This window comes from Macaca thibetana, chromosome X (genome assembly GCF_024542745.1).
Source record: "Macaca thibetana thibetana isolate TM-01 chromosome X, ASM2454274v1, whole genome shotgun sequence".
Taxonomy (NCBI): Eukaryota; Metazoa; Chordata; class Mammalia; order Primates; family Cercopithecidae; genus Macaca; species Macaca thibetana.
The window spans coordinates 101492897-101519662 of record NC_065598.1 but is presented as its reverse complement, the minus strand read 5'-3'; the positions used below and the strand labels follow the sequence as shown (position 1 = coordinate 101519662).

Below are 26766 nucleotides of genomic sequence, written 5' to 3'. Positions count from 1 at the left end.
TAACTTCATTACCACAGGCAAATAAATTAATTCTTGCTGCTCCTTGCCTCAAAGCATGATACATGTACAGATACAACAAGCCCCACTGCAGTCAATCCCACAGCTGATCTGAGGATGCCTGTTTTTACAAGTTTTCCCTTTTACATTCCGTTGTTACTCTCAACTCTGCCTATGGTCCGCAAAGTCAAATGTGGAATATGTAACATAACATATAAAGTTAGAACTTCCCAGGGGCTTCTTCTGGACTTGGTGAAAATCCATTCAGGCACTTTTGTTTTTATTTATTTTTTTTGAGGCAGCATCTTGTTCTGTCACCCGGGTTGGAGTGCAGTGGCACAATCTTGGCTCACTGCAAATCCTGCCATTTTTAACAGAAGTTCACTTTTATTAATAGACAGAAGTTTATGTTTATTTGTATAAATTAGTTCCTTTATATTTTATATTTGGATTTAGTACATAAAACAAGCTTTATATGATGCACAAATACTACTTCAAAATTAGCAGTCAATAAATGGTTAATTATAAATCCATTTATCTCTTGTAGACTCAAAATGCCAGCTGAAAAAAACAGTAAGATATACATTTTTATCTTTTATCTTTTATTTATTTTATTTAGTTACTTAAAATTGGCATATCACAAAATTTTATTGGATGCTTTCAAGGTCTTCGTAAATATGAACATTTGCCAGGTGAAACTGGCAAGAATTAGTAACTATACACACACAGACACACACACACATACACACACACGCATGTAAGAGATAATCAAATAAGAGCACATGGCATATTAATGGAAAAACTAAATATCGAAGGCCTCAGAAGTTTTACTTTCAATCTAATTCTTAAACAAATATTTTTTCCTGGAAACAATACATGAATAAACTCTGAATATTCATTTCAGTAAAATAAAACTTCACAGATTCTACCTTTTTTCTGTCTTTTTTTAATGATTCCAGTAAGATGCCTCGTTAATGACTCAACAACATGTCGTTCATTTTTTATTTCCCGAACAAATGGGTGATGAAGCATGTTTGCAGAAGTAGGACGAAACAGGAAATTTTTTATCGTACACTTTTCCATGAAATTGTGGAACTTACGGGACCTAAAAAATGAGTCAAAGAGAGAAAAAATGTGTTCTCAGGCCTGCCAGACCTCTTCCCACCACTACCCACATGCCTCTTTGAAAATCCTATTTGGAGAGAGTTGCCTTTAGGTATTATTGTCTTTTCAATTGCCAAATATCCTGCAGTTTAGCAACATACATTATAAAGTGAGGCCATTTAGACCTCAGAAAAAGAAGCAAGAGTAGTCAATAGCATATTCCATCTAAATTACAGTAGAAATTTCAATGAGTTAACTGTATGTACTTGGTAAAAACTCAAGTGCAGATATGATGATTAAATAGTTAATGTGATATATGAGTCTGCAAGACTAGATTGATTGGCCCACAGCAGTCATACTCTGTATTTTTCATTTGACTATACACAGTTTTAACTACAGAGGAATGAATATAATGATGTAAAAAGAGGGTGCTAAAAGCACCAGGACTAACTAATCTTGTAAAATGAACCATGAAAATAGATGTGGCCATAAAAATTGAATCCATGGAAAGGGTTAAATTGAATTTCAATGCAGAATGTTAGCAATCAAATCATAGTCACCACTTCTACCAGGGAAAGCAATAAAAACTAACAATAAACAAAAGTTTCAGGTACAAGATCAACAAGCTTCAGAGAGAAGGATTCCCAAGTTTAGCTGGCACGTAAGTGCCCTGGGAGAACAAGTCTTCTGCTCTAGGTCTGTGTGTGTTTAGTTTAAAGGACTAATCAACAGGGCTGCATATAACTGACTGCCTATATAAGCACCACAAGAAACTTCACAAATAGTTGCCATCAGTTCATCCCATTACTGGGGAAACAACTGAACATGCCCATTAACGGCAGTACAGTAATATCATCAGAAAATACTATAGAGGATATTACTTATTTAGAGTTGGCTAGCTACCTCTTAATGAAAACTGGTCATTTAGACCTCCCGGTTAAGATATTAGATTTTAGGAAATATTGTTCAACAAGGATGGTGGAGCAGGACTGACCAAATGAATTAAAACTTTTTTGCTAACATAAAAATGTCAAGTCAATGTAATTAGGAGATCAAGACATTCATCTTTACCATCCGCTGGATTTGACTGTGGGAGCAGATTCACGCAAAATAACGAAGAGAGCTTCCAAGGGTTGAAGGTTACACAGAGCTGCAAAGGGAAATAGATAAATTTAGAAAGAATGAGAAGGGTAACTAAAGAGTGCACTCCTCATTCCAGAGGGCATTCTCAGTGATCTTTCACATATTATGTTGAGTAAACACTAAGGGACAAATAGATACAAAAGAATGTATTTCAAAAGAGAAAAACTTGTTTTAATGCGATGTTGCAATATATAAGATTCTCAAGTTTCACTATCATCAAGTAGGATAAACTAAGAGTAAACTAGACAAAATATTTGAAATGTATAGTTGATAATTTACATCTAGAAAAGTTAACTGAAAGTGAAACAAGCACACCTCTATGTTTTTGTATTGCAGGTATTTAGTTATAAAACTGGAATATGCAATTATGGACTGAAATATTAAACCAAACTACTAGCTTAGTACAATAATATATAAAGAAAAATGATTTAGTAGTCTAGAAAGCTTAGAATAATCTGTTTTGGAAGCTGAGAGTTCTAGAAAAAAAATAGGTATAGTGCAACTGTTAAGAATACACCCCCTAGAGTAAGACCATCTGGGTTCAAACCTAGCTCTACCTTTGTGACTTTGGGCAAATTACTTAACCTATCTGTATCTTGGTTTCTTCATCTGAAAAACAGGAAATGTAGCAAGGGGAATTCCTTCAAAGAATTGTCATGAGGATTAATTAGCAACTTACAAGTAGAAGTGTCTTTACCTCATAAACATATACACCTACTATGGATGCACAAAAATTTTTTAAATAATATTTTTTAAATCCCCCTCAAAAGTATCTGACATGTAGTAGATGCTAAATAAATATCAGCTATTGATATTATAACAAAGATGTTGACTCTATGGCACTCTGAGACTGTGCCAAATTACTGGACTTTCATTCTCTGTTTCATACACACAGGCATAAAAATAAAAACCTATTCCAATACGTGCTATATAAATTAATTACCTCATTGGTTTGAGAATTTTGGTTTTTCCTGTAAGTGTTTAAATATGCCTCACTTTACTTATTTCCTCTTGCGTTTTGATTAAAGAAAGTTGGCAGCGCAAAAAATCCCCAGTGGAGAACCATAGTGTCAATTTCATCTAACATTACAAGTGTGTCATTCTTGTGAGGATAATTTGATATTAATGACTCTTGATAGAGCCATCCTTTCTCTCCCAAAACGCATCCTCAGAAAAACCTAAAGTGACAAACTGACCTTTCATAGTAGTAGACAAAAACTCCACAGAGTGATTTTATTAGGGCTATACAAAGGCAGTTGTTAAAAGGCCAAGCTTTGTTTTCAATTACATGGGTATAAATTAATAGAAGGTGCATTTTTATAATTGAGGCAGAATTAGCTCCAAGCACAAAATATCAGGATCATATTTAACCCTTTTTATTCTTTTACTATGTCCAATCAGTCTCCAGGTTCTCTCCTTTAAACTTATTGTAAGTGAGTTTGTACAATATTAAACAGTTGTCATTTATTAACATCTGAGCAACAGTCAGTCCACTGACAACATCTTCAGGGGTCAAGAGCTAGGACACAGAATAGGTAAGTTTTCTTTAACAGAAAGGAAAATTTCACAAAGGAATGGAGCATAGGGTGGGTACAACAGCAGCTGTTTATGGTTTCCTATATAGTCTAATTTCAGTAATGTCAGTAACTGCCCCCTCCAACCCATATCTCATAACACTACCTAAATGTTCATCATTAGAGGTTCATTCCTTTGAAACAGCAAGCCTCTCTTAAAAATCACATTATCTCTTGAAGGGTCGGACACATATTAAACTGGGCTTAGTTTGAATTAGGTTAAATAACGTGGTTTATTCTTAACACACGTTGAGATCTGAGGCAATCTTCTGAATATTGAAGGAATAGGCCTCTTGATGGGACAGGGGTAGATTTGAGCCACAATGCACTCAGGTAAAGATAGATAAGGGGTATGAGAGAGCGACACTACAAGGAATAGAAGTACGACTATAAAGAAGCAACATTGAGGATATTTAAAATGATCTACAATATCAAGGATAATGTAAAATAGGGGAAAATATGGTCCAGGTTAAGGCAAGTTGACTACTGTACAGCTTTACCAAGAAAGGGGTGTCAGAATTAACTGCTGATCCTATCCCGCTTCTCCTCCAGGCACAGATTATCTTTTCTATAAAAGGTAGAGACTAAAAACTACATCTATTCAAAATTAGGCTTTGATACTCTGATGTTTGGATGATTATTATAAAAGTTCTGGCCTCGGTTTAAAGGTCCCCATATTGTTCGAATTCCTACCCAGAACCTAGGGACTGAAGGGGTTCCTGGTTTACAAGTGTCCAGTTCTCTCTTTCTCGAGCCACTACAACAGTGGTCCCCAAACTTTTTGGCACCAGGGACTAGTTTTGTGGAAGACAATTTTTCCATGGACCTGGGGGTAGGGGGTTGGTTTTGGGATGAAACTGTTCCACCTCAGAACAGCAGGCATGAGTTGGATTCTCATAAGAAATGCACCACCTAGATCCCTTGCGTGCTCAATTCACAATAGGGTTCCCACTCCTAGAATAATCTAATGCTGTTGCTGATCTGACAGGAGGTAGAGCTCAGGTGGTAACGCTTGCTCACTTGCTCGCTGCTCACCTCCCGCTGTGTGGCCCAGAGGTTGGGGACCCATGCCCTATGGCATCCTGTCAGGGAGAAGTTATTCTTTCTTTCTCTTTACTTCTCTGGAAAAGACTCACCAAAAGAAGACCAAAGGAAGAGAATTTTGTTACCTAGAACTCAGAGGATGTTATCAGATAATTGGTACTTTGGAAGGCCATCCCTTATGATGGCCTTTCCATGAAAAAAATAATTATAACCTGGAGGATTTCTGCAGTTAAACTGATGACAATTATTTCCACACAAAATTAATATTCCAGGCAATAAAGGACACCGATAAAAGAGAAATGTTTTAGTAGGGAGGCTATTTAGGGCTGCTCTCGACCAAAGTTGTACTATTCCAATTACTGATCCAGGCAGGCCAGCCCTATTTTCTCTCTTTGTGAGTTCCACATCTACTGGCCTTCACTTATCTTTTGTAAGAAGCTTGCCATTTGTGTAATCTGTGCAAAACTCCTTCTCTGCACTCCTGTGAGTTTGTTCACCAATACATTTTCCCATAACTTAATATTTCGGAATAAAAAAAAATTAAAACAAACAAAGGTGACCCAGGAAGTACAAACTGCAAAACATAGAAAGTTGGTTTTCTGAAAAGGCATGGTGAGCATTCAGAAACAATGGAAAAAAGATGCTACTCAATGCAAGCATGTATCCTAACCAAATCCATGCATCATCAATACTAATATGAAATATTAGTTGCTGCTGCTCAATTTAACATAATCTAAGTAGGTTTCCAAAACAGAAATAATCAGGAGATGATGAGGAATAATCCACATCCCCTCAGTATCGTTTCAATTTTATGTGTGTGTCATATGTAATCTTATTACATTTTAACATTTTCCATTATTAATTTTTTATTCATCCAACTTAGGTACTTTGCTGATTTGGGGGCACTATAATACAGGCAGAAGTAACATGATATCCACAGGTGTCCTAGCTTTATCCCAGCCCCTCTTTGATATTCCAAGGGATATCAGGAATTTTCAACAATTATGTTACCGTTATTTCTATTTCTTGAAATTCCTCTCATTGGCCTTGAAACGAAATGCTAAGATCGTTCAAGCTCATAAAGCTTGATGAGTGGACATTTTGCAGATAGAGCATACAAGAACATGTGAACCTATAGAATCTGCTTTGGAGAGGGGAAAGCAAAGCAACCCTCCCCATACCCCAGAAGGTATTACTTTACACTTCTCATCCAACAATACCAGAGATGCACTGTCATTTATACTTTTAGATTTCAGGTACTAAGGACAGCAAATATGCTGTGCTCTGGAGTCACACATTAGATGGTTATCAATCACTTACACCCAAGTTTACATTCCGTTTTTACTTTCCTATCAGAAAGCAGTGCCTTGAGAGAACAGGATGCTAACAGGTCATTTAAATAATGGGGAGGTAGAGAAAACAAGATGAAATGGGCACTGAGGCAGCTGAAAGGAGTAAAGAGGGTACCAAAGGTAAGCTGACTTGACTCCAAAGGAAAAAAAAAACAGGCTTACTTCCTGATATTGCTGAAGATTAGCTCAATTTCAATGAAATGCTGGAGAATTTTCTCAACTATCACAGCCTGAGGCAGTAGCAGTGTGTGACTGTAAATGTTCTGGAATCTAAATATTCCACCAGGAAATATAGACTGGAATGCCAACCAGAGTCCTTACTCTGGTTGCCTAGGATTGTCAGGACCAAATACTACTGAGACTAAACTGAAACAACACTCAATCTAAAATAAGATATCATAAGAAAGAAAAGCACAAGCTGATTTATATACCCACATCTAGCTATCCTGAAGAAAGCATTTGGTAATCACTGAAAAGGCCACCATTGGTAGTTTGGCACATAGTATGACACCTGTGTGGCCAGTGAAAACTGAGTGGTACAAGTGACAATCTCATCTTCTTCCACAGAGAGAGATTTGTACGATTTGTACAGTACATTTCCCTAATCTTTAATAAATATCAAACATTTTTACTCACGAGGGGCTCCTTCAGCCATTTCAATGGCTGTAATTCCCACAGACCACACATCACTCTGCAAAGAAAAAGATGACAAAAAAGTCACTTAAAAATAGGAAATTTGTAGTATTTAGAATGTCAAAACAGTGTTTAGCTGGGGATGTGGATGTCAATGCCAGAGCCCTTTTATGGGTTTCCTATAATGAAGCTTCATTACAGAGTGACATTATAGGAAGACATAATCTGAGCTTGTGATCAGCCAGTACCTCACTGCACAACAGGTTGATAGGGAATGGGGTTAAGCACAAGGAAAGTTCATCTTGGATGCATTGCTATTATTGCTTTACCTGAAATACCAAAATAAACTTGTCATAAAGACATTTTATTACATAGACCCACAAGTTGTATCATCTTGGGCAAATGTTTTAACTCCCTGTGCCTTAATTCCACTTTATGTAAAATGGTGATAATAATAGCATACACTTACATAGGACTGATATATATATATGTGTGTGTGTGTGTGTGTGTGTGTGTGCATGTGTGCGTGTACTTCAGCAGTTCCTGGAATATACTAAACTAAGGCTAGAATTATAATGAGACTAGAAAATTATCTTCGGTACCAACTATTTAGTATTTTTTTTCTTCAGATTGTGGAAAGGGCACAGGGCTAGAGATACACTGGCTGGCCAAATGACTCCTAAACAGGTTTTCTGAATTCTTTTTTTTTTTTTTTCCTTGAGACAGAGTCTCACTCTGTCACCCAGGCTGGAGTGCGGTGGCGCAATCTCGGCTCACTGCAACCTCTGCCTCCTGGGTTCAAGCGATTCTCCTGCCTCAGCCTCCAGTAGCTGGGATTACAGGTGCCTGCCACCACACCTGGCTATTTTTTTTGTATTTTTAGTAGAGACAGGGTTTCGCCATATTGGTCAGGTTGGTCTCGAACTCCTGACCTCAGGTGATCTGCGGCCTTGGAGGTTAGCTGGATTTTTAGAACCCTAGTTTATAGATTTCTTAGCTTCAGTTGTGATAGTCTATGCTTAAGATTTCTTTCAGTTACATGGTGCTAAAAACTAAAAATAAATAATGAATACAGGTGAAAGTCCTTGGAAGACTGCAAAAAGTATGCAAATATAAAGCATTATTTTTATAAAAAGCCACTTGAAGAACATGCTTCCATAATCTTCATAGCTCCTAACAGCACTGAACATAATAGACTCTCAGTAAATAATTATTTTGCAGATCATGTAGAGGGCACTTAAGGAAAGGGAAAAGAGATGAATCTTAATCAACTTCAAGTATTGAGTCCTAGGTTCCACTCAGGGAGACCACAGTGAATTGTTTGGATGACTTACGTGGAGAGTGAGTGAGGTTTTTCCAGTCTATAGCAAATGGAGAATTTTCTTTCCACATCAACCTTTTGAAATGTGTACATGGATATACGTATATTGTTCAAATTGCAGTTTCAGTGGAAATTTTAATAAATAGCATGAATTGTTACTTAGTTTGTCTATTCCACTGATTTTCTGTGGTTTTGGAGGTGAAATATGCCAAGGATTTTCTCCATTACTCTGAGTAGTCAAATTATTTTTTGTCTTTTCTGGAGCTAAATTACTGTGGAGGTTAATAATTGGCTTTACATTTATTCATTTTTAAGTTTACAATGCCCTTTGTCCCTGGAAGTTAAATTTTTATATGCATATAAATCCACATTATATAATATTTTTACCAATAAGTGACAAGCAACATAAACTACACATTCTGCCTCAAATTCAGGTAACTCTCAGTGGTATACTTTGTCCACATTCTTAGAAAATATTATTTTATGAATATAATCAAACCACTTACTGAAATAAAGGCTTGTATTTCCTACTAGCATTTAACGTAAAAGGAGGAGCTGCTTGCTTTTTATTTTTTGTTTTATCATTAAAAATAAATGTTAATCAAAAATCCCTTCCAAATTGTAATTTCCACTGAATTCTCACACTCACTCTGTAATCATAGGAGCGTCTTGGGTCCTCATCACAGTCAATCACCTCAGGTGCCATCCAGTATGGTGTCCCAATGAAGCTATTCCTCCTTCCATTAGTTCTGCTCACCTGGGCACTCACTCCAAAATCAACTGCCAAAAATCATTATATGTCAAAATAACCAATCAGGAAGAAAAAGTTTAATAAGTTATTGCTTTAACTTGGAAAGCTGATACAAAAGCCACAATGAATAACAGATTTTCATTCCAGCCTAGCAAACTTTACCATGAAGTCTACTCCAGGAATATTGGAGAATAAGCTTTTGCTGCTATTTATTTTGGAATGAGACTCAGCAGTGCTGTTATAAATCTACAGTAGGTTTGGCTGAATGTTTACCATGAATATTAAAAATAATGTTCTGTCAGGACACTCTGAATCTCCAAAATGATAACATATGTAGTGTTTGGACCTGGAACCAAGCTGAAGGAAGACCAGAACCATAAGTTAGATCAAAGAAATCTAAAACCTATTAGCACTTTATCAGGAAGCCTCACATATCATATGAGAAGGCTCTATCACACTGATAAAGAAAAATGAGTTTTCTGCTAGAATTTAGTTTAAATTCCTACATAGATCTTTTGAATCAGATGCAGGTATTTACTGTGGTATCTATATCTCAGCTTAGATTATAAAAGTTCAGTCTTCATCTGTGGGATACATTATAAGAAAATATTTGGTATGGTATCCTCAGAAACAGAAAAAAAGGCTAAAGTAGGCTGGGGTTATTTATTCCAGAAAAAATAAAACACGGATAAAAAATGAAGTAGATTTTCTAATTTAGAATGGTTTCCAGGAATCCAGAGGATGGCGAACAAAACTGACTGAAAAGAAGCTTCAGGAATTTAGGGGAAGAGAAGAAAAAGGAAAAAGAAAAACCTAAGCGTTTAAGGCAGTTTTAAAGGATCTAACAAGAACGACAACAACAAAAAAAAGTCCACAATATTTGTGAAGATCACCATTGGGTGTTGTACCATGTTTTTATCTAGATTTTTTAAAGAAACAAGTTTAATAATAGCCCAGCATTCTCACTATCCCTGTGAACTGGTATTAGGGGCCAAGAATTACCTAGGAAGGCCATAAGTTGGTATAAGGCATATATCCAGAGGAGAAAATGAAAGGAGAAAAGACTAGAAGACTGATTAATACAAGAAAAGAAAAAAGAGCAAGAGAAAGAGAAATGAAAGCCAAGACGAGACGAAACCTCAACAACGGCATAATTTAAAGTTTTCTTTCATGACCTTACAGGCTGGAATATGAAGATTATTGAGCAATTGCAACTGCAATAGAATAATTTTTCCATCTCTTTTCCTTCTATCACTTCCTTTGGCTGTCATTAGGTTTGCTTTCTGCAACTTTCTTCTTATACTACGTTGTTTAAAAACAACTATAATCTTAAAAATTTAAAACAAATTGTACAAGAATTAAGTGTAAAGGGTGTGTGATTAAATTTTATAATGTGTTACTTAAAAATAGTGATAATCTGAGAAATCTAGAATAAATTGTACACAGACTACATGTAAAGTAAATCTGATTAAACTCTAATCCAGCAGTAGAAGGTCTCTCCTCCAGAGGAAAGTACATGAACTTTAGTGCATGGACATTGTGACAGATATTTCAGTGGCTTTTCATTTACGTACAATTTCTCTTTTGTGTTGTAAATGTTTGCGTTGGCCAGCAACTTGACACAAGTATATGAGAGTGTTGCTCTATATGTGAACACAGTGTTTAGCCTTGTGATGAACTATCTATTCTGAGTATTTAAATGTGAAATATGTATGCCTTTCATGTATTTTTTACATTTTTATTATTTCTTCATTTCTTGTTTAGAGACAAAGTATCCCTCTGCTGCCCAGGCTAGAGTACAGTGGCACAATCATAGTTTAATGCAACCTCAACATCCTAGGCTCAAGTGATCCTCCTGCCTCAGTCTCTCGAGTAGCTGGGACCACAGGTGCGCACCACCATGCCCAGCTAATTAAACCTTTTTTTTTTTTTTTTTTTTTTTTGTAGAGGTAAGGTCTTGCTATGTTGCCCAGACTGCTCTTGAACTCCTGGTCTCAAGTGATCCTCATGCCTCAATCTCCTAAAATGATGGGATTACAAGTGTGAGCTACTGCACCTGGCCTCTCCTTGTGATTTTAAAATTGTGTTTCTAGCTTTATAGCTTTTAGACAGACGCAAAATAAATAATACACTGTCTTGAAACTATTTTCACTTATTCCAAGAGTAAACAATTACTACCTCATGCTTCTTCCAATGTTCCTAATGAATGAACAAAATCTCTACTATTGTTCTATCTGTTTAGCAAGAAAATGGGAAACATCTTAAGGTCATGTTCAGACACATGTTTACAAACTGTTGAAAAATAATGCAAGTGACTTATTTTCTATATCAATGGGGTTATCTGCCACTACAATGTACTGACATAATTTTTATGGCATTATTCTAATAACTACTGACATTTATTTTACACATTAAAGGGTACAATATATTGTTCCTTATGTGCTTAAGGACAAGAAAATGAGAAAATATGTGTGGTTATTTTCAAATAAATTATATAACTCTGAACTCTGGCATAGAAAGCTAGGTACTTCCAGTCTTTTGATTTATAATTCTGAACTTGACTTGCATATTATTGGAGCATCAATTCTGATCAATATCATTTCTTTACATATCTGAAAAAATCCAAATAAACAATTCATCCTTACATAATTTAAAAGTTCTTTGATATTCTTGAGAAAATACGAGTCTGTCATGTAAAACAATTTTTTTTTAAATCCTTGCCCATGGCATCGAAATTTGTACATGGTAAATACTCAATTCAATTGTTGAAATAAATATAATAGCTCTTTCTAATAGAGGGTAAAGCGATGACCAAAAAGTAAATCCCCATTACAATTCAAAAGTTGTTTTATCCACATGATTTCAAAGAAGCAGGTAGATGCATCTTCTTTCTTTTGCCCCGCCTCCTCTCCCAAACAAATTTTCAAATTTTGACTGGTTTTGCAGGCAGGGAAAATCCAGCTCAAATAAGTAGAGGATATTGACAGGGACATGATAGAAAACATAGTTATCTTAAAGGAGCTTTCTCCATTAAGATGCTTTGGACTTAAAATACTATAAGAATAAACTTACCCAGTTTTACTTCAGCATTATGAGTCAGCAGCACATTCTGACCTTTGATGTCCCGGTGAATTACTCGGTGTGCATGAAGGTGAGCTAAGCCCTGTATATATTTTTTAAAAAGCCACATCAGTATATATTTCTTTCTTTCTTTCTTTCTGGTACAGTTCTTAGTATTTTTGGAAAAAACTTTTGATAAGAGAAACAGCTTAATTTTGATGTTTCAGACACAATTCTTTCTTTAGGCTGGAATCACTACAACCCGTTCCCAGAAATATGACTTTTGGCTATAAGGAAAGGAAAATAAATCAGGACACCCATGAGAAAAAAGAGTACCCAAAGTAATGTTTGTATACATTGGGCCACTTCACCTTCCTTTCTAGCCTCCGTATTTCCAACTAACCATAAGAGTAAAGACCTGGACATCTTGAATATCATAGCTCAGCCATTGTTTTGCTCTATTTCTTATCCAACCATTTGTTTAGTCCAAAATATTTTCTAGTCAGCCTTGTAGACTGAGAATTTAGGGGAATGTGGAAATTCATTTTACAGCATTTGTAATCTGTGTTGGCTTCACACTTTGGCTCTAGCCCATTCACCACTAAAATTTACCCGTGACCTGGCTAACCCATCACGTGGTATGCAATGTTAAGCTGTAGTGAGATTGCCTCAGACACTAACTGGAGATTCATAATAAAGTAACAATAAAACTGCTAACATTTATTGAGCCCTTATTCTTTGCCAAGGATTATACTAAGTGCTTTACATGGACTAAATTACTAATTCCTCTCAGAAACCCTTTGAGAAAGGTGTTAATATCACCCTTATAATATAGATGAGGAAAATGAACCTTGGAAAAATTAAGTAACTGATTCCAAGTGATAAAATTTATCCATAGTAAACTAAATGTAAACTCAGTCCAGAGTTTGAACTCTCAACCATTTACACTGTCATCACAAGTGAATCCAACCAAAATGACAGGTAGGACATTCTAACACTGTATGAGTAGTACTGTTCAATTCTGTTAATATCCTTCTTTGATGACCCTAAGAACTTAAGCCACAAAAGATGGGATTTGGTAGATCAAGAAGATTGTTGCTCTCATCCAATTGGGTGTGGAAAATAAATAAATTTAAAATGGGGGCAGTAATCAAAGAAAATGTTTGTCTGCCAAAAGGCTACAGATGATTTGAGGCCATTCCATAAAATACTGACTCCTTCTGACTCACCTTCATCTTAATCTATGATGCTTGTGCTATGTTTTTGTTTAAAGAACTGTAAAATAATAACAACATAATAAATAATCCAAGTGGTCATTTCCATGATCCACTGAACACAGTAATCTTAATCTGACAGTAGTATTAAAGGCCATGATTTCAAAGAAGCTCGTTACCTAGCTTATTTAAAGGCGTCAGCTGCAAATCGGCTTTCTCAAAAGCTTTTTGGCCTTTTCAGATATCCTGATGTACAGGTTATGTTTAGAATACCTAAACTATCTGATATGAGCAGGTATAAGGTGCATTGTATATATTACTCCCAGGTTCTTAAAAGATCAGAAGAGAATAACTATATGAAGACTCACCTGAAGGATTTCTCGGCAGATATAAGCAATCCAATCTTCTTTTAAACTCTGATTTCTGGTCATTCTCACTACATCAGTGACCGAACCTGCTGCACATAACTCCATCACCATCTGCAGGAAAGCCAGCAAAGTATAAAAAATTAGTGTTCAATTTTCTGAAACTATCTGGAGAGTTTTAGTCCATATGGTTTGTATCTATATGTAATGTTTAGAGATTAAGGCACTGCAAGTACTGCTTCAATTGTCTGGTGGAAGACTCCAAAGGCTAGCGAAATTAGAGAGAGTTGGATTAAAACCAAAGATTTGTGGAGGGAGAGAAGCCAGGTATTTCACCAGAGATATTTAACTGGGAGTTGGGGTTTGAGCTATGTCTTGAAGGATAGGTGGTGTTTGGATATGCTCAAAAGGAAGAACATTCAGTTTATGAAAAACTAAATAAACACATGCTTTTAGAAAGAAGTTTATGCAAGGAACAAACCTAAGTGATGAGTGGAATGGGAAGGAAAGGATGGTCAAGGAAACAGTTTAATTGGGGGTGATTAAGCAAAATATGGAGGGTCTCAAAAGAGTTTACATTTCAACATTAAGGCTAGGTTTGGTTTTTGTTGTTTTGTTTTTATTTTCAAATTCCAAACTATTTTCCCCAAGATACTGGCAAGCAACAACTCCAAGGGAGAATTTGTCGATTGCATTCCTGTGGGATAATTTCATCCAAATGGAATTACTACTAAGGAAAACCTATTTTAAAACTGGTATCTTTGATAATATTTCATTCAGATTTTATTGTATTAATAAACTCAGTTTCTCAGAAAGTTTATTTTTGACACAAATAAATTGAGGGCCCAACTAGTAAATTTTCTTCCAGGTAATATGAGTTAACTAGAGGAAAGAGCGATGTACAAGAGCATGTAACTATTATAATTATCCTAGCAATATTTTCTTTGAGTACAGGTTTACGTATTACTGCCCACGTCAAAAACACTTTATCAAAAGAGCAAAATATGTCTTTTTTTAAACTTCATGCAAATTAATTATCACCATAGATGAATGGAAGCAAAAGGATAAACTCAAAATCATGACTATCCAAAAAGTCTACCTTACTTCCTGTGGAATATTAAGATCTTCTTTTCAGAAAACTACTCCTCTAATTTACAGTTATTCACCATTGATATTATTGCATGTCTTTCACCTAAGTACACTTTCACCAAAAAGAAGAGGCAGCCAAACAAAATGAAAACAGATAAGCCACAAAAAGTTGATTTTCATGTGGAGAATTAAGCATTGACTATATTGAATGGGCACAACATGTACACTGTGGTAACTCCTCATTTGGAAACATGACAAACCAGAATTAAAGCCATTCAACTAACATAAACCCTGGAAGATCTTGCTTATGTGAGTCAGAAGAGTTCAACTATACAAGGAATGTAAGACATTCTCAGTAATTGTCCTAACTTTGTAAGCGTGGGGCCTGGTACATACACTTCTTCATTAATGGTCATTATTAAGCTACTTACTTACTTCCTATTTGTTTTTCTGATTCATATAGGCAAAAATTTGTGAAGTGTCCCATGAAAATTCTTATCTTCACAAATAATTTATACATTAAATGTTTATTCATCCTTCAGATCTCAGTTCAAGCTTTTATTCCTCAAGGAAGATTTTCTCATTTCCCAGCTTAATTAAAGTTTGCTATTCACCCACAGACAGCCATGATATTTCTCTTCTGACCAATTATACATTTATGCGTGAGATTATTTGATTGACGCTGGTCTTTGCAAATACATTGTAAGCACCAATGGGTCAGGAGCATGTCTATTCAGCTTACCGTTTTATTCTCAGCATCTAGCACAATATCTGACAGATAGTATTCAATTGATACATGTTGAATGCCTGAATGAATTGAGTACTAATACATATCCAATAAGGAAACTGCAAAATTTCTCACATTCTGCTATACTATCAAGAGGAAAAAAACTTGTAAGTGAAAATATATAAAAAAGACAAATAGTGTATGCCAAAAAAAATTCCTCAGTAACTAAACTATACAGCCATATTTACTAAAATCTCGACTGGAATTATCAGAGAATAGAGGATGCATCTTAACTGGACATTTGAGAGAAAACAGGGTTAAGCTGAAGGTCTATAAATTTGGTGGTTCTCAAAGTGTGGTGATCAGTCCAGCAGTAGCAACAGCATCACATACGAACTTATTAGGAAAGACAATTTATTGGACCTACACGCCCAAATCTACTGAACCAGAAATTCTGTGAGTGATGCCCAGCAATCTGTGTTTTATCAGGCTCTCTGGGAGATTCTGATGCCTGCCAAATTTAGAGAACCACTGTTTCAATTCCACCCCTTGTTGAAAACCTTTCTATAACGTCCACTGTCCTGTTCTCTGAAGTCCATTATTTAGAATGTAATAGAATATTTTATTGTCACTTGAAGATACTGAAAAGTTTTAGTCATTATTTTGAAAAAATACTACTAACTTGGACATGGAATGGAAATGTAGCAAGTATAGAGATTCAAGTATATACTAACCCTACCTTATATTCTATATATTCCATTTTTAATAAAGACATCCTTGACCAAAACTGATTTTCTTGTGATTTAACTATTTTTACCATAGTGGAAGGCAGCAAAAATTCTGGTAACTTAGGTAGCATAGGTTACACTTAGCCTCTACAATTTATATTTTACTGATCTAGAATTTGTGTTACTCCAGGCATAATGACTAAGAAAAGGATAGGTCAACTTACCATTTGGAAAAGAGGTTCTTAAGAGTTATGTTTATCCGTAAGTGCATATACTTTGCAAAAACTTAAAATGCACCCGTATGCTCACGTCAAGTGCTAATTAGAATTTATCCTTATCCAGTCATTATTTATTAGTTCATTGGGTAATTTCTGTAATAGCAACCATAGTAATCACATAAAATATTTGAAAATGTTTATGTTTAATATTTCCGGTATTCATTTGAGTTCTCCCCCATTCCACCAGTAATCCCCTTGTCAGGCACTTTAGTTATTTTCCCATATTTTATCGCTCCCATCTCCAGGAATCAGAGTATCTTTTGCCACATGATATGGTTTGGCTGTTTCTCACCCGAATCTCATCTTGAATTGTAGCTCCCATAATTCCCACATGTCATGGGAGGGACCTGGTGGGAGGTAATTGAATCATGGGGGCAGGTTTTTCCCATGCTGCTCTGGTGATAGTGAATAAGTCTCACGAGATCTGAGATTAATGGTTTTATAAAGGGGAATGCCCTTGCACAGGCTGTCATGCCTGCCACCGTGCAAGACATGACTTTGCTCCTCCTTTGCTTTCCACCATGATTGTGAGCCCTCTCTAACCATGTGGAACTGTGTCAATTAAACCTCTTTCCTTTATAAATTACCCAGGCTCTTTATAAATTTCCTTTATAAATTCCCCAGGCTCTTTATGAGCAGCGTGAGAACAGACTAATACAGTAAATTGGCGTCAGTAGAGTGGGGCACTGCTGTAAAGATACCTGAAAATGTGGACGCAACTTTGGAACTGGGTAACAGGCAAAGGTTGAAATAGTTTGGAGGACTCAGAAGAAGACAGGAAGATGTGGGAAAGTTTGGAACTTCCTAGAAACTTGTTGAATGACTTTGATCAAAGTGTCGATAATGATATGGACAATATGGTCCAGGCTGAGATGGTCTCAGATGGAGATGAGAAATTTGTCGGGAATTGGAGCAAAGGTGACTTTTGTTATGTTTAAGCAAAGAGATTGGCAGCATTTTGCCCCTTCCCTAGAGATATGTGGAATTGTGAACTTGAGGGAGATAATTTAGGGTATCTTTTGGAAGAAATCTCTAAGTGGCAAAGGGTTCAAGAGGAAGTAGAGCATAAAAATTTGGAAAATTTGCAGCCTGATTATGCAATAGAAAAGAAAAACCCATTTTCTGAGGAGAAATTCAAGCCGAATGCAGAAATTTGCAAAAGTAACAAGGAACGAAACGTTAATCACCAAGACAATGGGGAAATGTCTACAAGGAACGAAACGTTAATCACCAAGACAATGGGGAAATGTCTCTAGAGCACGTCAGAGATCTTCACAGCAGCCCCTGCCATCACAGGCCCAGAGGCCTAGGAGGAAAAATAAATGGTTTTATGGGCCAGGCCCAGGGTCCTCTTGCTGTGTGCAGCCTAGGGACTTGGTGTCCTGTGTCCCAGCCACTCCAGCTATGGCTAAAAGGGGCCAATGTACAGCTCGGGCTGTTGTTTCAGAGAGTGCAAGCCCAAAGCCTTGGCAGTTTCCACATGGTGTTGAGCCTGCGGATGCACAGAAATCAAGACTTGAGGTTTGGGAGCCTCTGCCTAGATTTCAGAAGATGTATGGAAACTCTTGAATGTCCAGGCAGAAGTTTGCTGCAGTGGCCGGGTCCTCGTGAAGAACCTCTGCTAGGGCAGTGCAGAAGGGAAATGTGGGGTTGAAGCCCCCACACAGAGTCACCACTGGGGCACTGCCTGGTGGAGCTGTCAGAAGAGGGCCACTGTCCTCCAGAACCCTGAAAGGTAGATCCACCAACAGCTTGCACCATGTGCCTGGAAAAGCCACAGATACTCAATGTCAACCTGTGAAAGCAGCCAGGAGGGAGGATGTACCCTGCAAAACCACAGAGGCGGAGCTGCCCAAGACCATAGGAATCCACCTCTTGCATCTGTGTGACCTGGATGTGAGATATGGAGTCAAAGGAGATCATTTTGGAGCTTTAAGATTTGACTGCTCTGCTGGATTTTGGATGTGCATTGGGTTTGTAGCCCCTGCGTTTTGGCCAATTTCTCCCATTTGGAGCAGGCATATTTACCCAATGCCTATACCCCCATTGTATCTACGGTAACTAACTTGATTTTGATTTTACACGCTTGTAGATGGAAGGGACTTGCCTTGTCTCAGATGAGAATTTGGACTGTAGATTTTTGAGTTAATGCTGAAATGAATTAAGACTTTGGGGAACTGTTGGGAAGGCATGATTGGTTCTGAAAACTGAGGAGATGAGATTTGGGAGGCCAGTGATGAAATGATATGGCTCGGCTCTGTGTCCACACCCAAATACCTTGAATTGTAGCTCCCATAATTCCCATATATCGTGGGAGGTAACTGAATCATGGGGGCATGCTGTTCTCATGACAGTGAATAAGTTCATGAGATCTGATGGCTTTATAATGGGGAATTTCCCTGAACAAGGTCTCTTGCCTGCCACCATGCAAGATGTGACTGCTCCTCCTTTGCCTTCTGCCATGATTGTGAGGTCTCCTCAGCCATGTGGATGAGTCAATGAAATCTCTTTCCTTTATAAATTACCCAGTCTTGGGTATGTCTAATGGCAGAAACCACGATCACTTTTGCACCAATCTAATAGCATTGTGAGAACAGATTAATACACCATACTACTTTAACAGTTGTGTGCTAAGTTTTCCTGTAGATGCACAAAAGTGACAACTCATAAAAACATACATCCTTGGGTAAAACTTATTCTTATAGAGTAAGAACAGCGTAATTAAAAACATACCCAAAGTTGGTGCCTCTGACCAGGGGGACTCAGCTTGAAAAATGCACCATAGAAGGACACAATGTTTTTGTGGAAAGAGTACTTCCTCAGAAGGTTGAGTTCAGTCCTGAGATCCTCTTCTTCATCCTATGGAATAAGAATAGACAGCAAAGCTCCTAAGCTGTGCAATCAATGACTGTGGGTCCCCAAAGTACAGTAGATCAATGAGGGAGAATCCTACAGCAACCAATTATATCCAACAGCAATTTATAATAAAATCTCAACTAAAATGGTCAGTGAATGAAGATTTCTGGTTAACTTGGAATCTGGGGGAATAAAAAGGGTAAACTGAAGATCTTTTAGTTCAGTGGTTCTCAAGATGTGGTCCCAGGACCAGCAGCACCAGCTACTGTATAAAATTTTCACTGAATGGAGTCGTTATATTTTTGTTTCTTTTGCAACAGTTTTATTGAGATATAATTCACATACTATAAAATTCACCCATTTGAAGTGCAAAATGCAATCGTTTTTAGTATATTTATAGAGTTGTGCAATCATCACCACAATCAATTTTAGAACATTTTTATCACTCCAAAAGGAAATCCCATGTCCTTCAGTTATCATCCCCCAGTTCAGCCACACACACACACACACACACACACACACACACACACACAAACTCTAAGCAATCACTAATTTACTTTATGTCTAAATAGATTGATCAATTCTGGACATTTTATATAAATGAAGTAATATAACATGGTCTTTTGTGACTAGCTCTTTTCAAAATTCATCCATATTGTGGCATGTAACAATATTTCATTGCTTTTGGTTTACCATTCATCAACTGAGGGATGTTTGGGCTATTTCTACCATTTAGCTATTATGAATAATTCTTCTATGAACAGTCATGTCAAGTAACTCTATGTTTAATGTTTTGATGAAATGACAGATTGTCTCCCACATTGGCTTTACCATTTTGCATTACCAAGAGCAATGTATGAAGGGGTTCCACTTTCTCTATACTATCACCAACACTTGTTATTTTCTGTTTTATTATTATAACCATTCTAGTGGATATGAAGTGGTGTCTCATTGTGGTTTTAATTTGCAATTCACTGATGACTAATGATGTTGAGCATATTTTCCTGCACCTATTGCCCATTGTATATGTTCTTTGAGAAATGTCTAACACAAAATTCTTTGTCCTTTTAAAAACTGGGTTGTCATTTTATTAGTGAATTGTAAGAGCTCTTCATATATTCTAGATACAAGTGCCTTATCAGATAAACAACTTGTGAATATTTTCTCTCATACTGTGGATTGTTTTCTCACTGTCTTGATAGTGACCTTTGAAGTACAAAAGTTTTTATTATAATGAAGCACGATTTATAAATTTGTTGTTGTTTTGCTTGTACTTTTGGTGTCATATATAAGCAACCACTGTCAAATCACAGGTCACAAAGCTTTATTATTGTTTTCTTCTAAGCATTTTATAGTTTTAGCTCTTATACTTAGGTTTCTGATCCATTTTGAGTTAATTTTTATATAAAGTAAAAGTCCAACCTCATTATTTTGCATGTGGATGGACAGTACCATACTATCTTGATTATTTGGTAATCCTTTACATTTTAAAGGTATTAGTTTGTTCTGTGCTGACCTTTTAAAAAATTTTATTATTTTTTCACACTTTATTTATTTACTTTTATGTTTAAAAGCTATGTTTAAGATAATTTATTTTTATTAATCACAACAATGGTACATGTATACCAAATATAGATAAATATACTAATAAAATATGTAAGGGGTCTACTCTCACTGAACATTTTCCCCAAGCAATATTAACAGTTTAGTGTATATTCTTTCAGACATTTGTATATGCTAATACAGTAACTAGAGCTTTGAAAGATAGAGATAAATGCATAATGATATGATCAACACATACACACACATACACGCACACATATATATGTGTGTGGCATTTAAAAAATCCAAATACGCTCTTATTATTTTTAATATTCTGCAACTTTCATGTTTTAATCAGTATATAAAGCACATCTTTCCAAATCAATAAACAAATGCATGTCCTTGTTATGGCTGCACAAGATTGCACAGAAAGGATATATGGGTCTGGCACTCAGGGGACAAGTCAGGTCTAGAAGTATTGTTTTTGAGAATCGTCTATATAGTGATAATTGGAGCCATCTGGTTAGATGAGATCACTGAGGTACAATACATAGCTTCAAGACAGCTCTAGTAGAAGACAGTGTGATGTCAGTCAGAAAAGAACACCTACTCTGGGCATTAGGACACTGAGGTTTAGCACTGATAGCCCAGAGTAGGAAATTCACTTAATCTTCCTAAAGTTCAATTTATTTTAAAAGAATGATGGAAGATAGCAGCCATTACCTATCTTCATGGAATGTTAGTGGGACCAAATGGGATAATATAGATAAAGTTCTTTGAAATCTTTAGAAAAAAATTCTATAAATGCAATATATTATCACAAAATATCATTGTTACTCGACTTCTTTGAATTACTCTGAGCTCTGTCAGAACTATATACTTCCCTCTACTGTTTACCCTAATCTACAAACATCAGCCTCCTTCATTCTCAGCATATTAATTATAGTGGAGTGAAATGGAAAGCAATTCTCTCTAAGTTTCAGTGATGTCTGTTTGTACCATGATAACCAAGTGGTTTTGATATTCCTTCTGTAACTCTTATTTCTCAGCCAATCTAGAAAAAGCTCTTTGTTTCTTAATAATTTGAAAATAATTACACTTTTGTATATACAGATGCAATACACTTGAGAAAAATAACTTAAAATGTTAACTTACAAAAAGGCAACTTAAATTGTTAAAAATTTCAATGAAAATATAATTAGCTTGTGCATTTAGGTGTTATGATCCTAACTTAAAGGAAATTACACATCAGGAAAATAAGATTCACATACGTGAATGACGCAACCAATGTTGAATATAAAATAGTGCATAAAGAGTTGAAGGTGAGGTGAGATGACTCAGAAAGTGATTCTGCACTTGAAAAATGGATTCCTCACTGGCCTCCTTTGAATTCATAGTAGCTCTAAATTTTATTTTATTGTAAATTAAAAAGCTCTCCTATTTCATCTATAATAGTTCAATTTATAAAAATTATTGAGAAATATTCTTATTGTCAAAAGTGAAATATATTTGTAGAGTGTAAAGAAAAGAAGACTTTTGACCTGGTGTGGTGGCTCACACCTGTAATTCCAGCACTTTGGGAGGCTGAGGCAGGTGGATCCCTTGAGGTCAGGAGTTTGAGACCAGCCTGGCCAACGTGGTGAAACTCCATCTCTACTAAAAATACAAAAATCGGCCAAGCATGATGGTAGATGCCTATAATCCCAGCCACTCAGGAGGCTGAGGCAGGAGAACCACGTGAACCCAAGAGGCCAAGATTGTGCCACTGCACACTAGCCTGGGCAACAGAGTGAGACTTTGTCTCAAAACAACACAAACAAACAAACAAAAAACAAAAAACTTTTGAATTAAAGATTTCCTGTTCTGAAATCCAGTGAAAAAAAGATACCTTTAACTCTTTTGAGCAATGACCTAGGAAAGGGACAATTGACATGGAAAATAATTAAGGAATTAACCACCAATTATCTTTCGTTCTCGCCAGCATTTCCCTCAAACTATCCTGACTTAATGACTTTGAAATACAGAGAAATAAGTCTCTCAGCTGAAATGAATTGGTAGCTAAACATATCTACTCAGTTATTACCTCCCCTCTTAGCTAATTCTCTAAGACCCAGCAGGAAAAATAGGCAACTATTTTCTATATTTAAGTATAATGTGGCTAGGCTTTAAAAATACTTATGACATAAACATAAAGCAGTGCACTAGGCTCTGTAGTGTCTCTAAGTTGATTTAACTTCTACTTATAAATTATCTTTCCTAAATTTATATCTTGTAAAAAAAAAAAAAGCTTGCAATGTCAGAGAAAATGGCTGCCAGTTGCAGAACAATCTTTAGTATTTCCCAAGGATTTCCCACTGGATTTACTTATAAACATTCAACTACTGGAAAATACATCTCTAGACAACTATTTGTCTTATGGGGGAAAGGGGTAGGTCCTAATATGTGCAGCTGAAAATCTCAGTGACAGGTTCCCTCTTTCTGTTTATTTGTGTAATAAAGTCATGACAACTTGTGGTATGAGAATTGCATGAAAGCTCAGGCTAGAGTCTCAGCCCAGCCTTCCAGCAAAGTTCAGTAAATAAGTTCCCTTCAAATTATCTTAACCTGTTTTCTAAAAAGGTAAAAATCCTGTGGCTTTCATTCTTGTCATGTAAGATCCTTAAACTTTCTACTTCCCCTGTGATGTGGCCCTCCTTTGAAATGGTAACAATACCTGACACCGCATAAGACTAGCAAACTACAGGGACTAGCTATTCTATCTGTGCATATGCGCTCTCAGTTTCAATTAAGTTGCCAAGGTTCTGCTGAGAGGAATATGAACTCATAAGTATTCCAATAAATAGAAATGAGAGGATAGTAGTAGGTTAAGAATACAAAGAACAAGTGAAAGAGAAGCAGGGGCAAGACTGAATCCTTTCACCCGTTTGGTAGCTTGATGTTAAGGAGATTCCTTTTCTTTCTGAGTTAGAAAGCTTATGTGTCCTGGAAAGAACAAGAGATGCGCTGGGCTCTGGGCAGCTATGTAGTTGCATTTGTGATCTCTTTTTCTATGAGGAAACTGAGGCATAGAGAGGTAAACCACTTTCCCAAGTAGTTTTTGGCTGTTTAGTGGTAGACTTGGGATTCGAACTCATGTTTCTGGACTTACATATTATTGCTATTTCCATAAACCCCTAGCATCTAAGAGATGTGTGTGCAAGTCACATACTTTTTATCCCAAAGGATTCAAGATGATTTAGAGATGCTAACTGGATGATTAGCTAGCAGTTATTTTTTCTTACTAAAATACATAATCAGATAATTCAAAGTCCCCGACTAGAAAAACCTTTTAAGAGTGGGTTTCCCACATAAATGTAAACTCCCCCAAAACAAATAAATGAAGATCAGATATGTTTGGAAAGCATTAGTGTGTTTGCCACTCTGAATTAACAGGAAGCTGAGCTTGTGAGAAACACATAAGTACATTATATCCATCAGGCCAAGTGGGTAATTTAAACCTCTCACACATCTTCCAGTAATATGATGCTACAGCATTTCCTGGCTTAGGGCCAGTTGATCACAGACTGGCCTGAATACCCTGTGTTTTGTCAAGAAGAGGCAGTTCAAGGATGCCAGAACTTCCTTTGTAATTTCATCCAATTCTAGAATCAAAATCCTTTTCTCTAAGGAAAGTGTGCCAGAGAGGGTTTGGGACAGGTCTTTAAAAAAGTTTTATTAGCACAAATGTTTGATGAAACCAAAATTAATAAAATAATCATATTTCCCATACCTTACCTTTAGCGGCTTCCTAAGCTACAAAAGCATGATACTATCTGTTTTATCTGGTCCTTTGGATATGCTTAGTCTCCAAACATGAGTTACAGACACAACAGGAGCCTAGTACTTAATAGATGAGTCATGAGGTTGTTTAGCAATACCTTTCTAATATAACTAGAAAGTTTCTGAATGTGATTCTGTTAATGAAAAGGGTTATTTTTAATGTGCCTGAGAACATATTCACTAAGTCACAACATGCTAGAAATATTTGAGTCCCATGTATAGCTGACTGCAGGAGAGAAAAGTAGGAAAAAATATATCAATTCATTATATTGACAAGAGCAAAAATTCAACTTTTGGGCCCATACAATATTTTATAGAGCACCGATATCTACTGAAAAAGAGAAATTATCTTTGGTTGGTTTTATTCTGGAGCCAGAGAATTGTTGGTATCAGACAAACTGCTCTGAAGGGAAGTCAAAAAGCTGTACGTAGAAAACATGCTCATATTCTTTCATGTGTTCAAGTATGGTACCAAATGTCTGAAGACTTTGAGGCTGAGTGGTCGGTTTGTTTTCTGCCTGCTATTGCTCTTACAAAAAAGCGGGGCGGGGGGCATTCCTCATTTGGTTCAAACACAATGGTAATGTTTGTTAGAATCATAATGGAGGAAAAGCAATTCAGTCCAGAATGTCATGATAACATGTGAAAAGGACCTTTCCAAGGCCAGTTTTAGGCAAAATTTGCTGTAGATCCCATCACCTCCTTTTTTGTTGCTATTCATCCAGAGGGCTCTATGCTCTGTAAATTTACGTAATTCCTCACTGACAGTCAATGCATTCCTATTCAAGGGACCTTTTCTCCTATCTCCTACTCTCTGATATATGCTAGTGCTTATATATGATGATTTAATCTACGTGAATATATTAAAAGATAAAAATATGTTATCATTTTCAAGCAAGAACACTTTTAGTAGCGGTCTTCTAGAGATAATGACACAATGCAAAGGGATAAGTTAAAAGCTGAAAATGAAAGGAAAGACTACTTGGGTATTAACGAGAACTTTTAGTACTCACGCTGTATCTCCACCCAACAGATTTTTGATATTTATTCACTCTCACTCGCCTTCCTATTTCAGGTAAAGGGGTCTGTAACCAAGAATAAAATGTTATTCGATGTACTGGTACACTCTAAAAATGATTTATGCTTAAGTACTTTAAGTTCCGTTGGCACTCAATGGAAGAGTAAGATAACATTATTCCTCTCTCAGTTTTCACCAATAGTTTTAATTTAAAAAGCCAAATTTTTATGACAAGCAGAAATTTGGCAACAAATTCATGGTAGTAGATTTAACTGCTGTAATAATGGGAAAAATTATAATCTGGTATTAGTAAAGTGCTTTTTCCTCCTTACAAAACCAGTTAATTGACACTAAACATCCATGGGTTGAACACGATTTTTAAATATTTTAAAAGTCAGAGTATCTGAAATGTAGGTTAAATGTATGTCAAGGTATCTTAAGTTAAAACAAGAAAATAAGTGTTTTAGAGAGTCTCACTCAAAAAGTAGAAGTTTGATTATTTGGAAGCCATGGATTGTAGGGCAAAATAAATCTACAAAACCTCAAAATCCCTCGAAATTCACATTGGTTTGCAACATTTGACATTTACTGGCAAAAATAAAGCACACAACTTTTTTTTTTTTTTTTGAAAATTCAGCTATCATTTCTTTTATTATTATTATTATACTTTAAGTTCTGGGATATATGTGCAGAACATGCAGATGTGTTACATAGGTATACATGTGCCATGGAAGCACACAGTGAGTTGCTGAAACTCACTTTTCCTGCACAAATTGGAAAAAGCACAGTTTACGGCCTTGACAACAGTTCAGTGAATGTATATAGCTTTTCAAACATAAACTTCCCTTTAGGGTATAGTAAAGTAAAATTTTTTTTGACCTTTGCTATGTTTATGATAATATTACCCTAAGAAAGTGTGGCACTCATGTTAAAGAAAAAGAACAGAAATCAGTGCTAGCAAATTCTATGCCAATATGTTATGAACCGTGACATAACTTTATGAATGTTACCAGGAACAGTGCCAATTAAACTGTTTCTTTTGCTCATCTGTCAGAAAATACATGAAAAATGTGCATCTCTGATAAGTCTCTTCCTTCTACCTGTCATTGAGAATCTAATGGCCTCTATTATCAGAGGAAATCATTGGAGAG

General features: G+C 36.2%; 1 protein-coding gene across 1 annotated transcript in view; it reads right to left on the bottom strand.

Moving 5' to 3' along the window:
- Nucleotides 1–26766, bottom strand: part of LOC126946072 (nik-related protein kinase) — a 140727-nt gene that overhangs the window by 49840 nt on the left and 64121 nt on the right. Inside the window, exons 4-11 of the mRNA XM_050776075.1 lie at nucleotides 25611–25682; nucleotides 19114–19239; nucleotides 13562–13672; nucleotides 11992–12082; nucleotides 8818–8948; nucleotides 6851–6905; nucleotides 2173–2251; nucleotides 927–1102 (exon numbers count right to left, since the gene is read on the bottom strand). Of these exons, the coding sequence (XP_050632032.1) occupies nucleotides 927–1102; nucleotides 2173–2251; nucleotides 6851–6905; nucleotides 8818–8948; nucleotides 11992–12082; nucleotides 13562–13672; nucleotides 19114–19239; nucleotides 25611–25682 (841 nt within the window). The remainder of the gene's footprint in view (nucleotides 1–926; nucleotides 1103–2172; nucleotides 2252–6850; nucleotides 6906–8817; nucleotides 8949–11991; nucleotides 12083–13561; nucleotides 13673–19113; nucleotides 19240–25610; nucleotides 25683–26766) is intronic.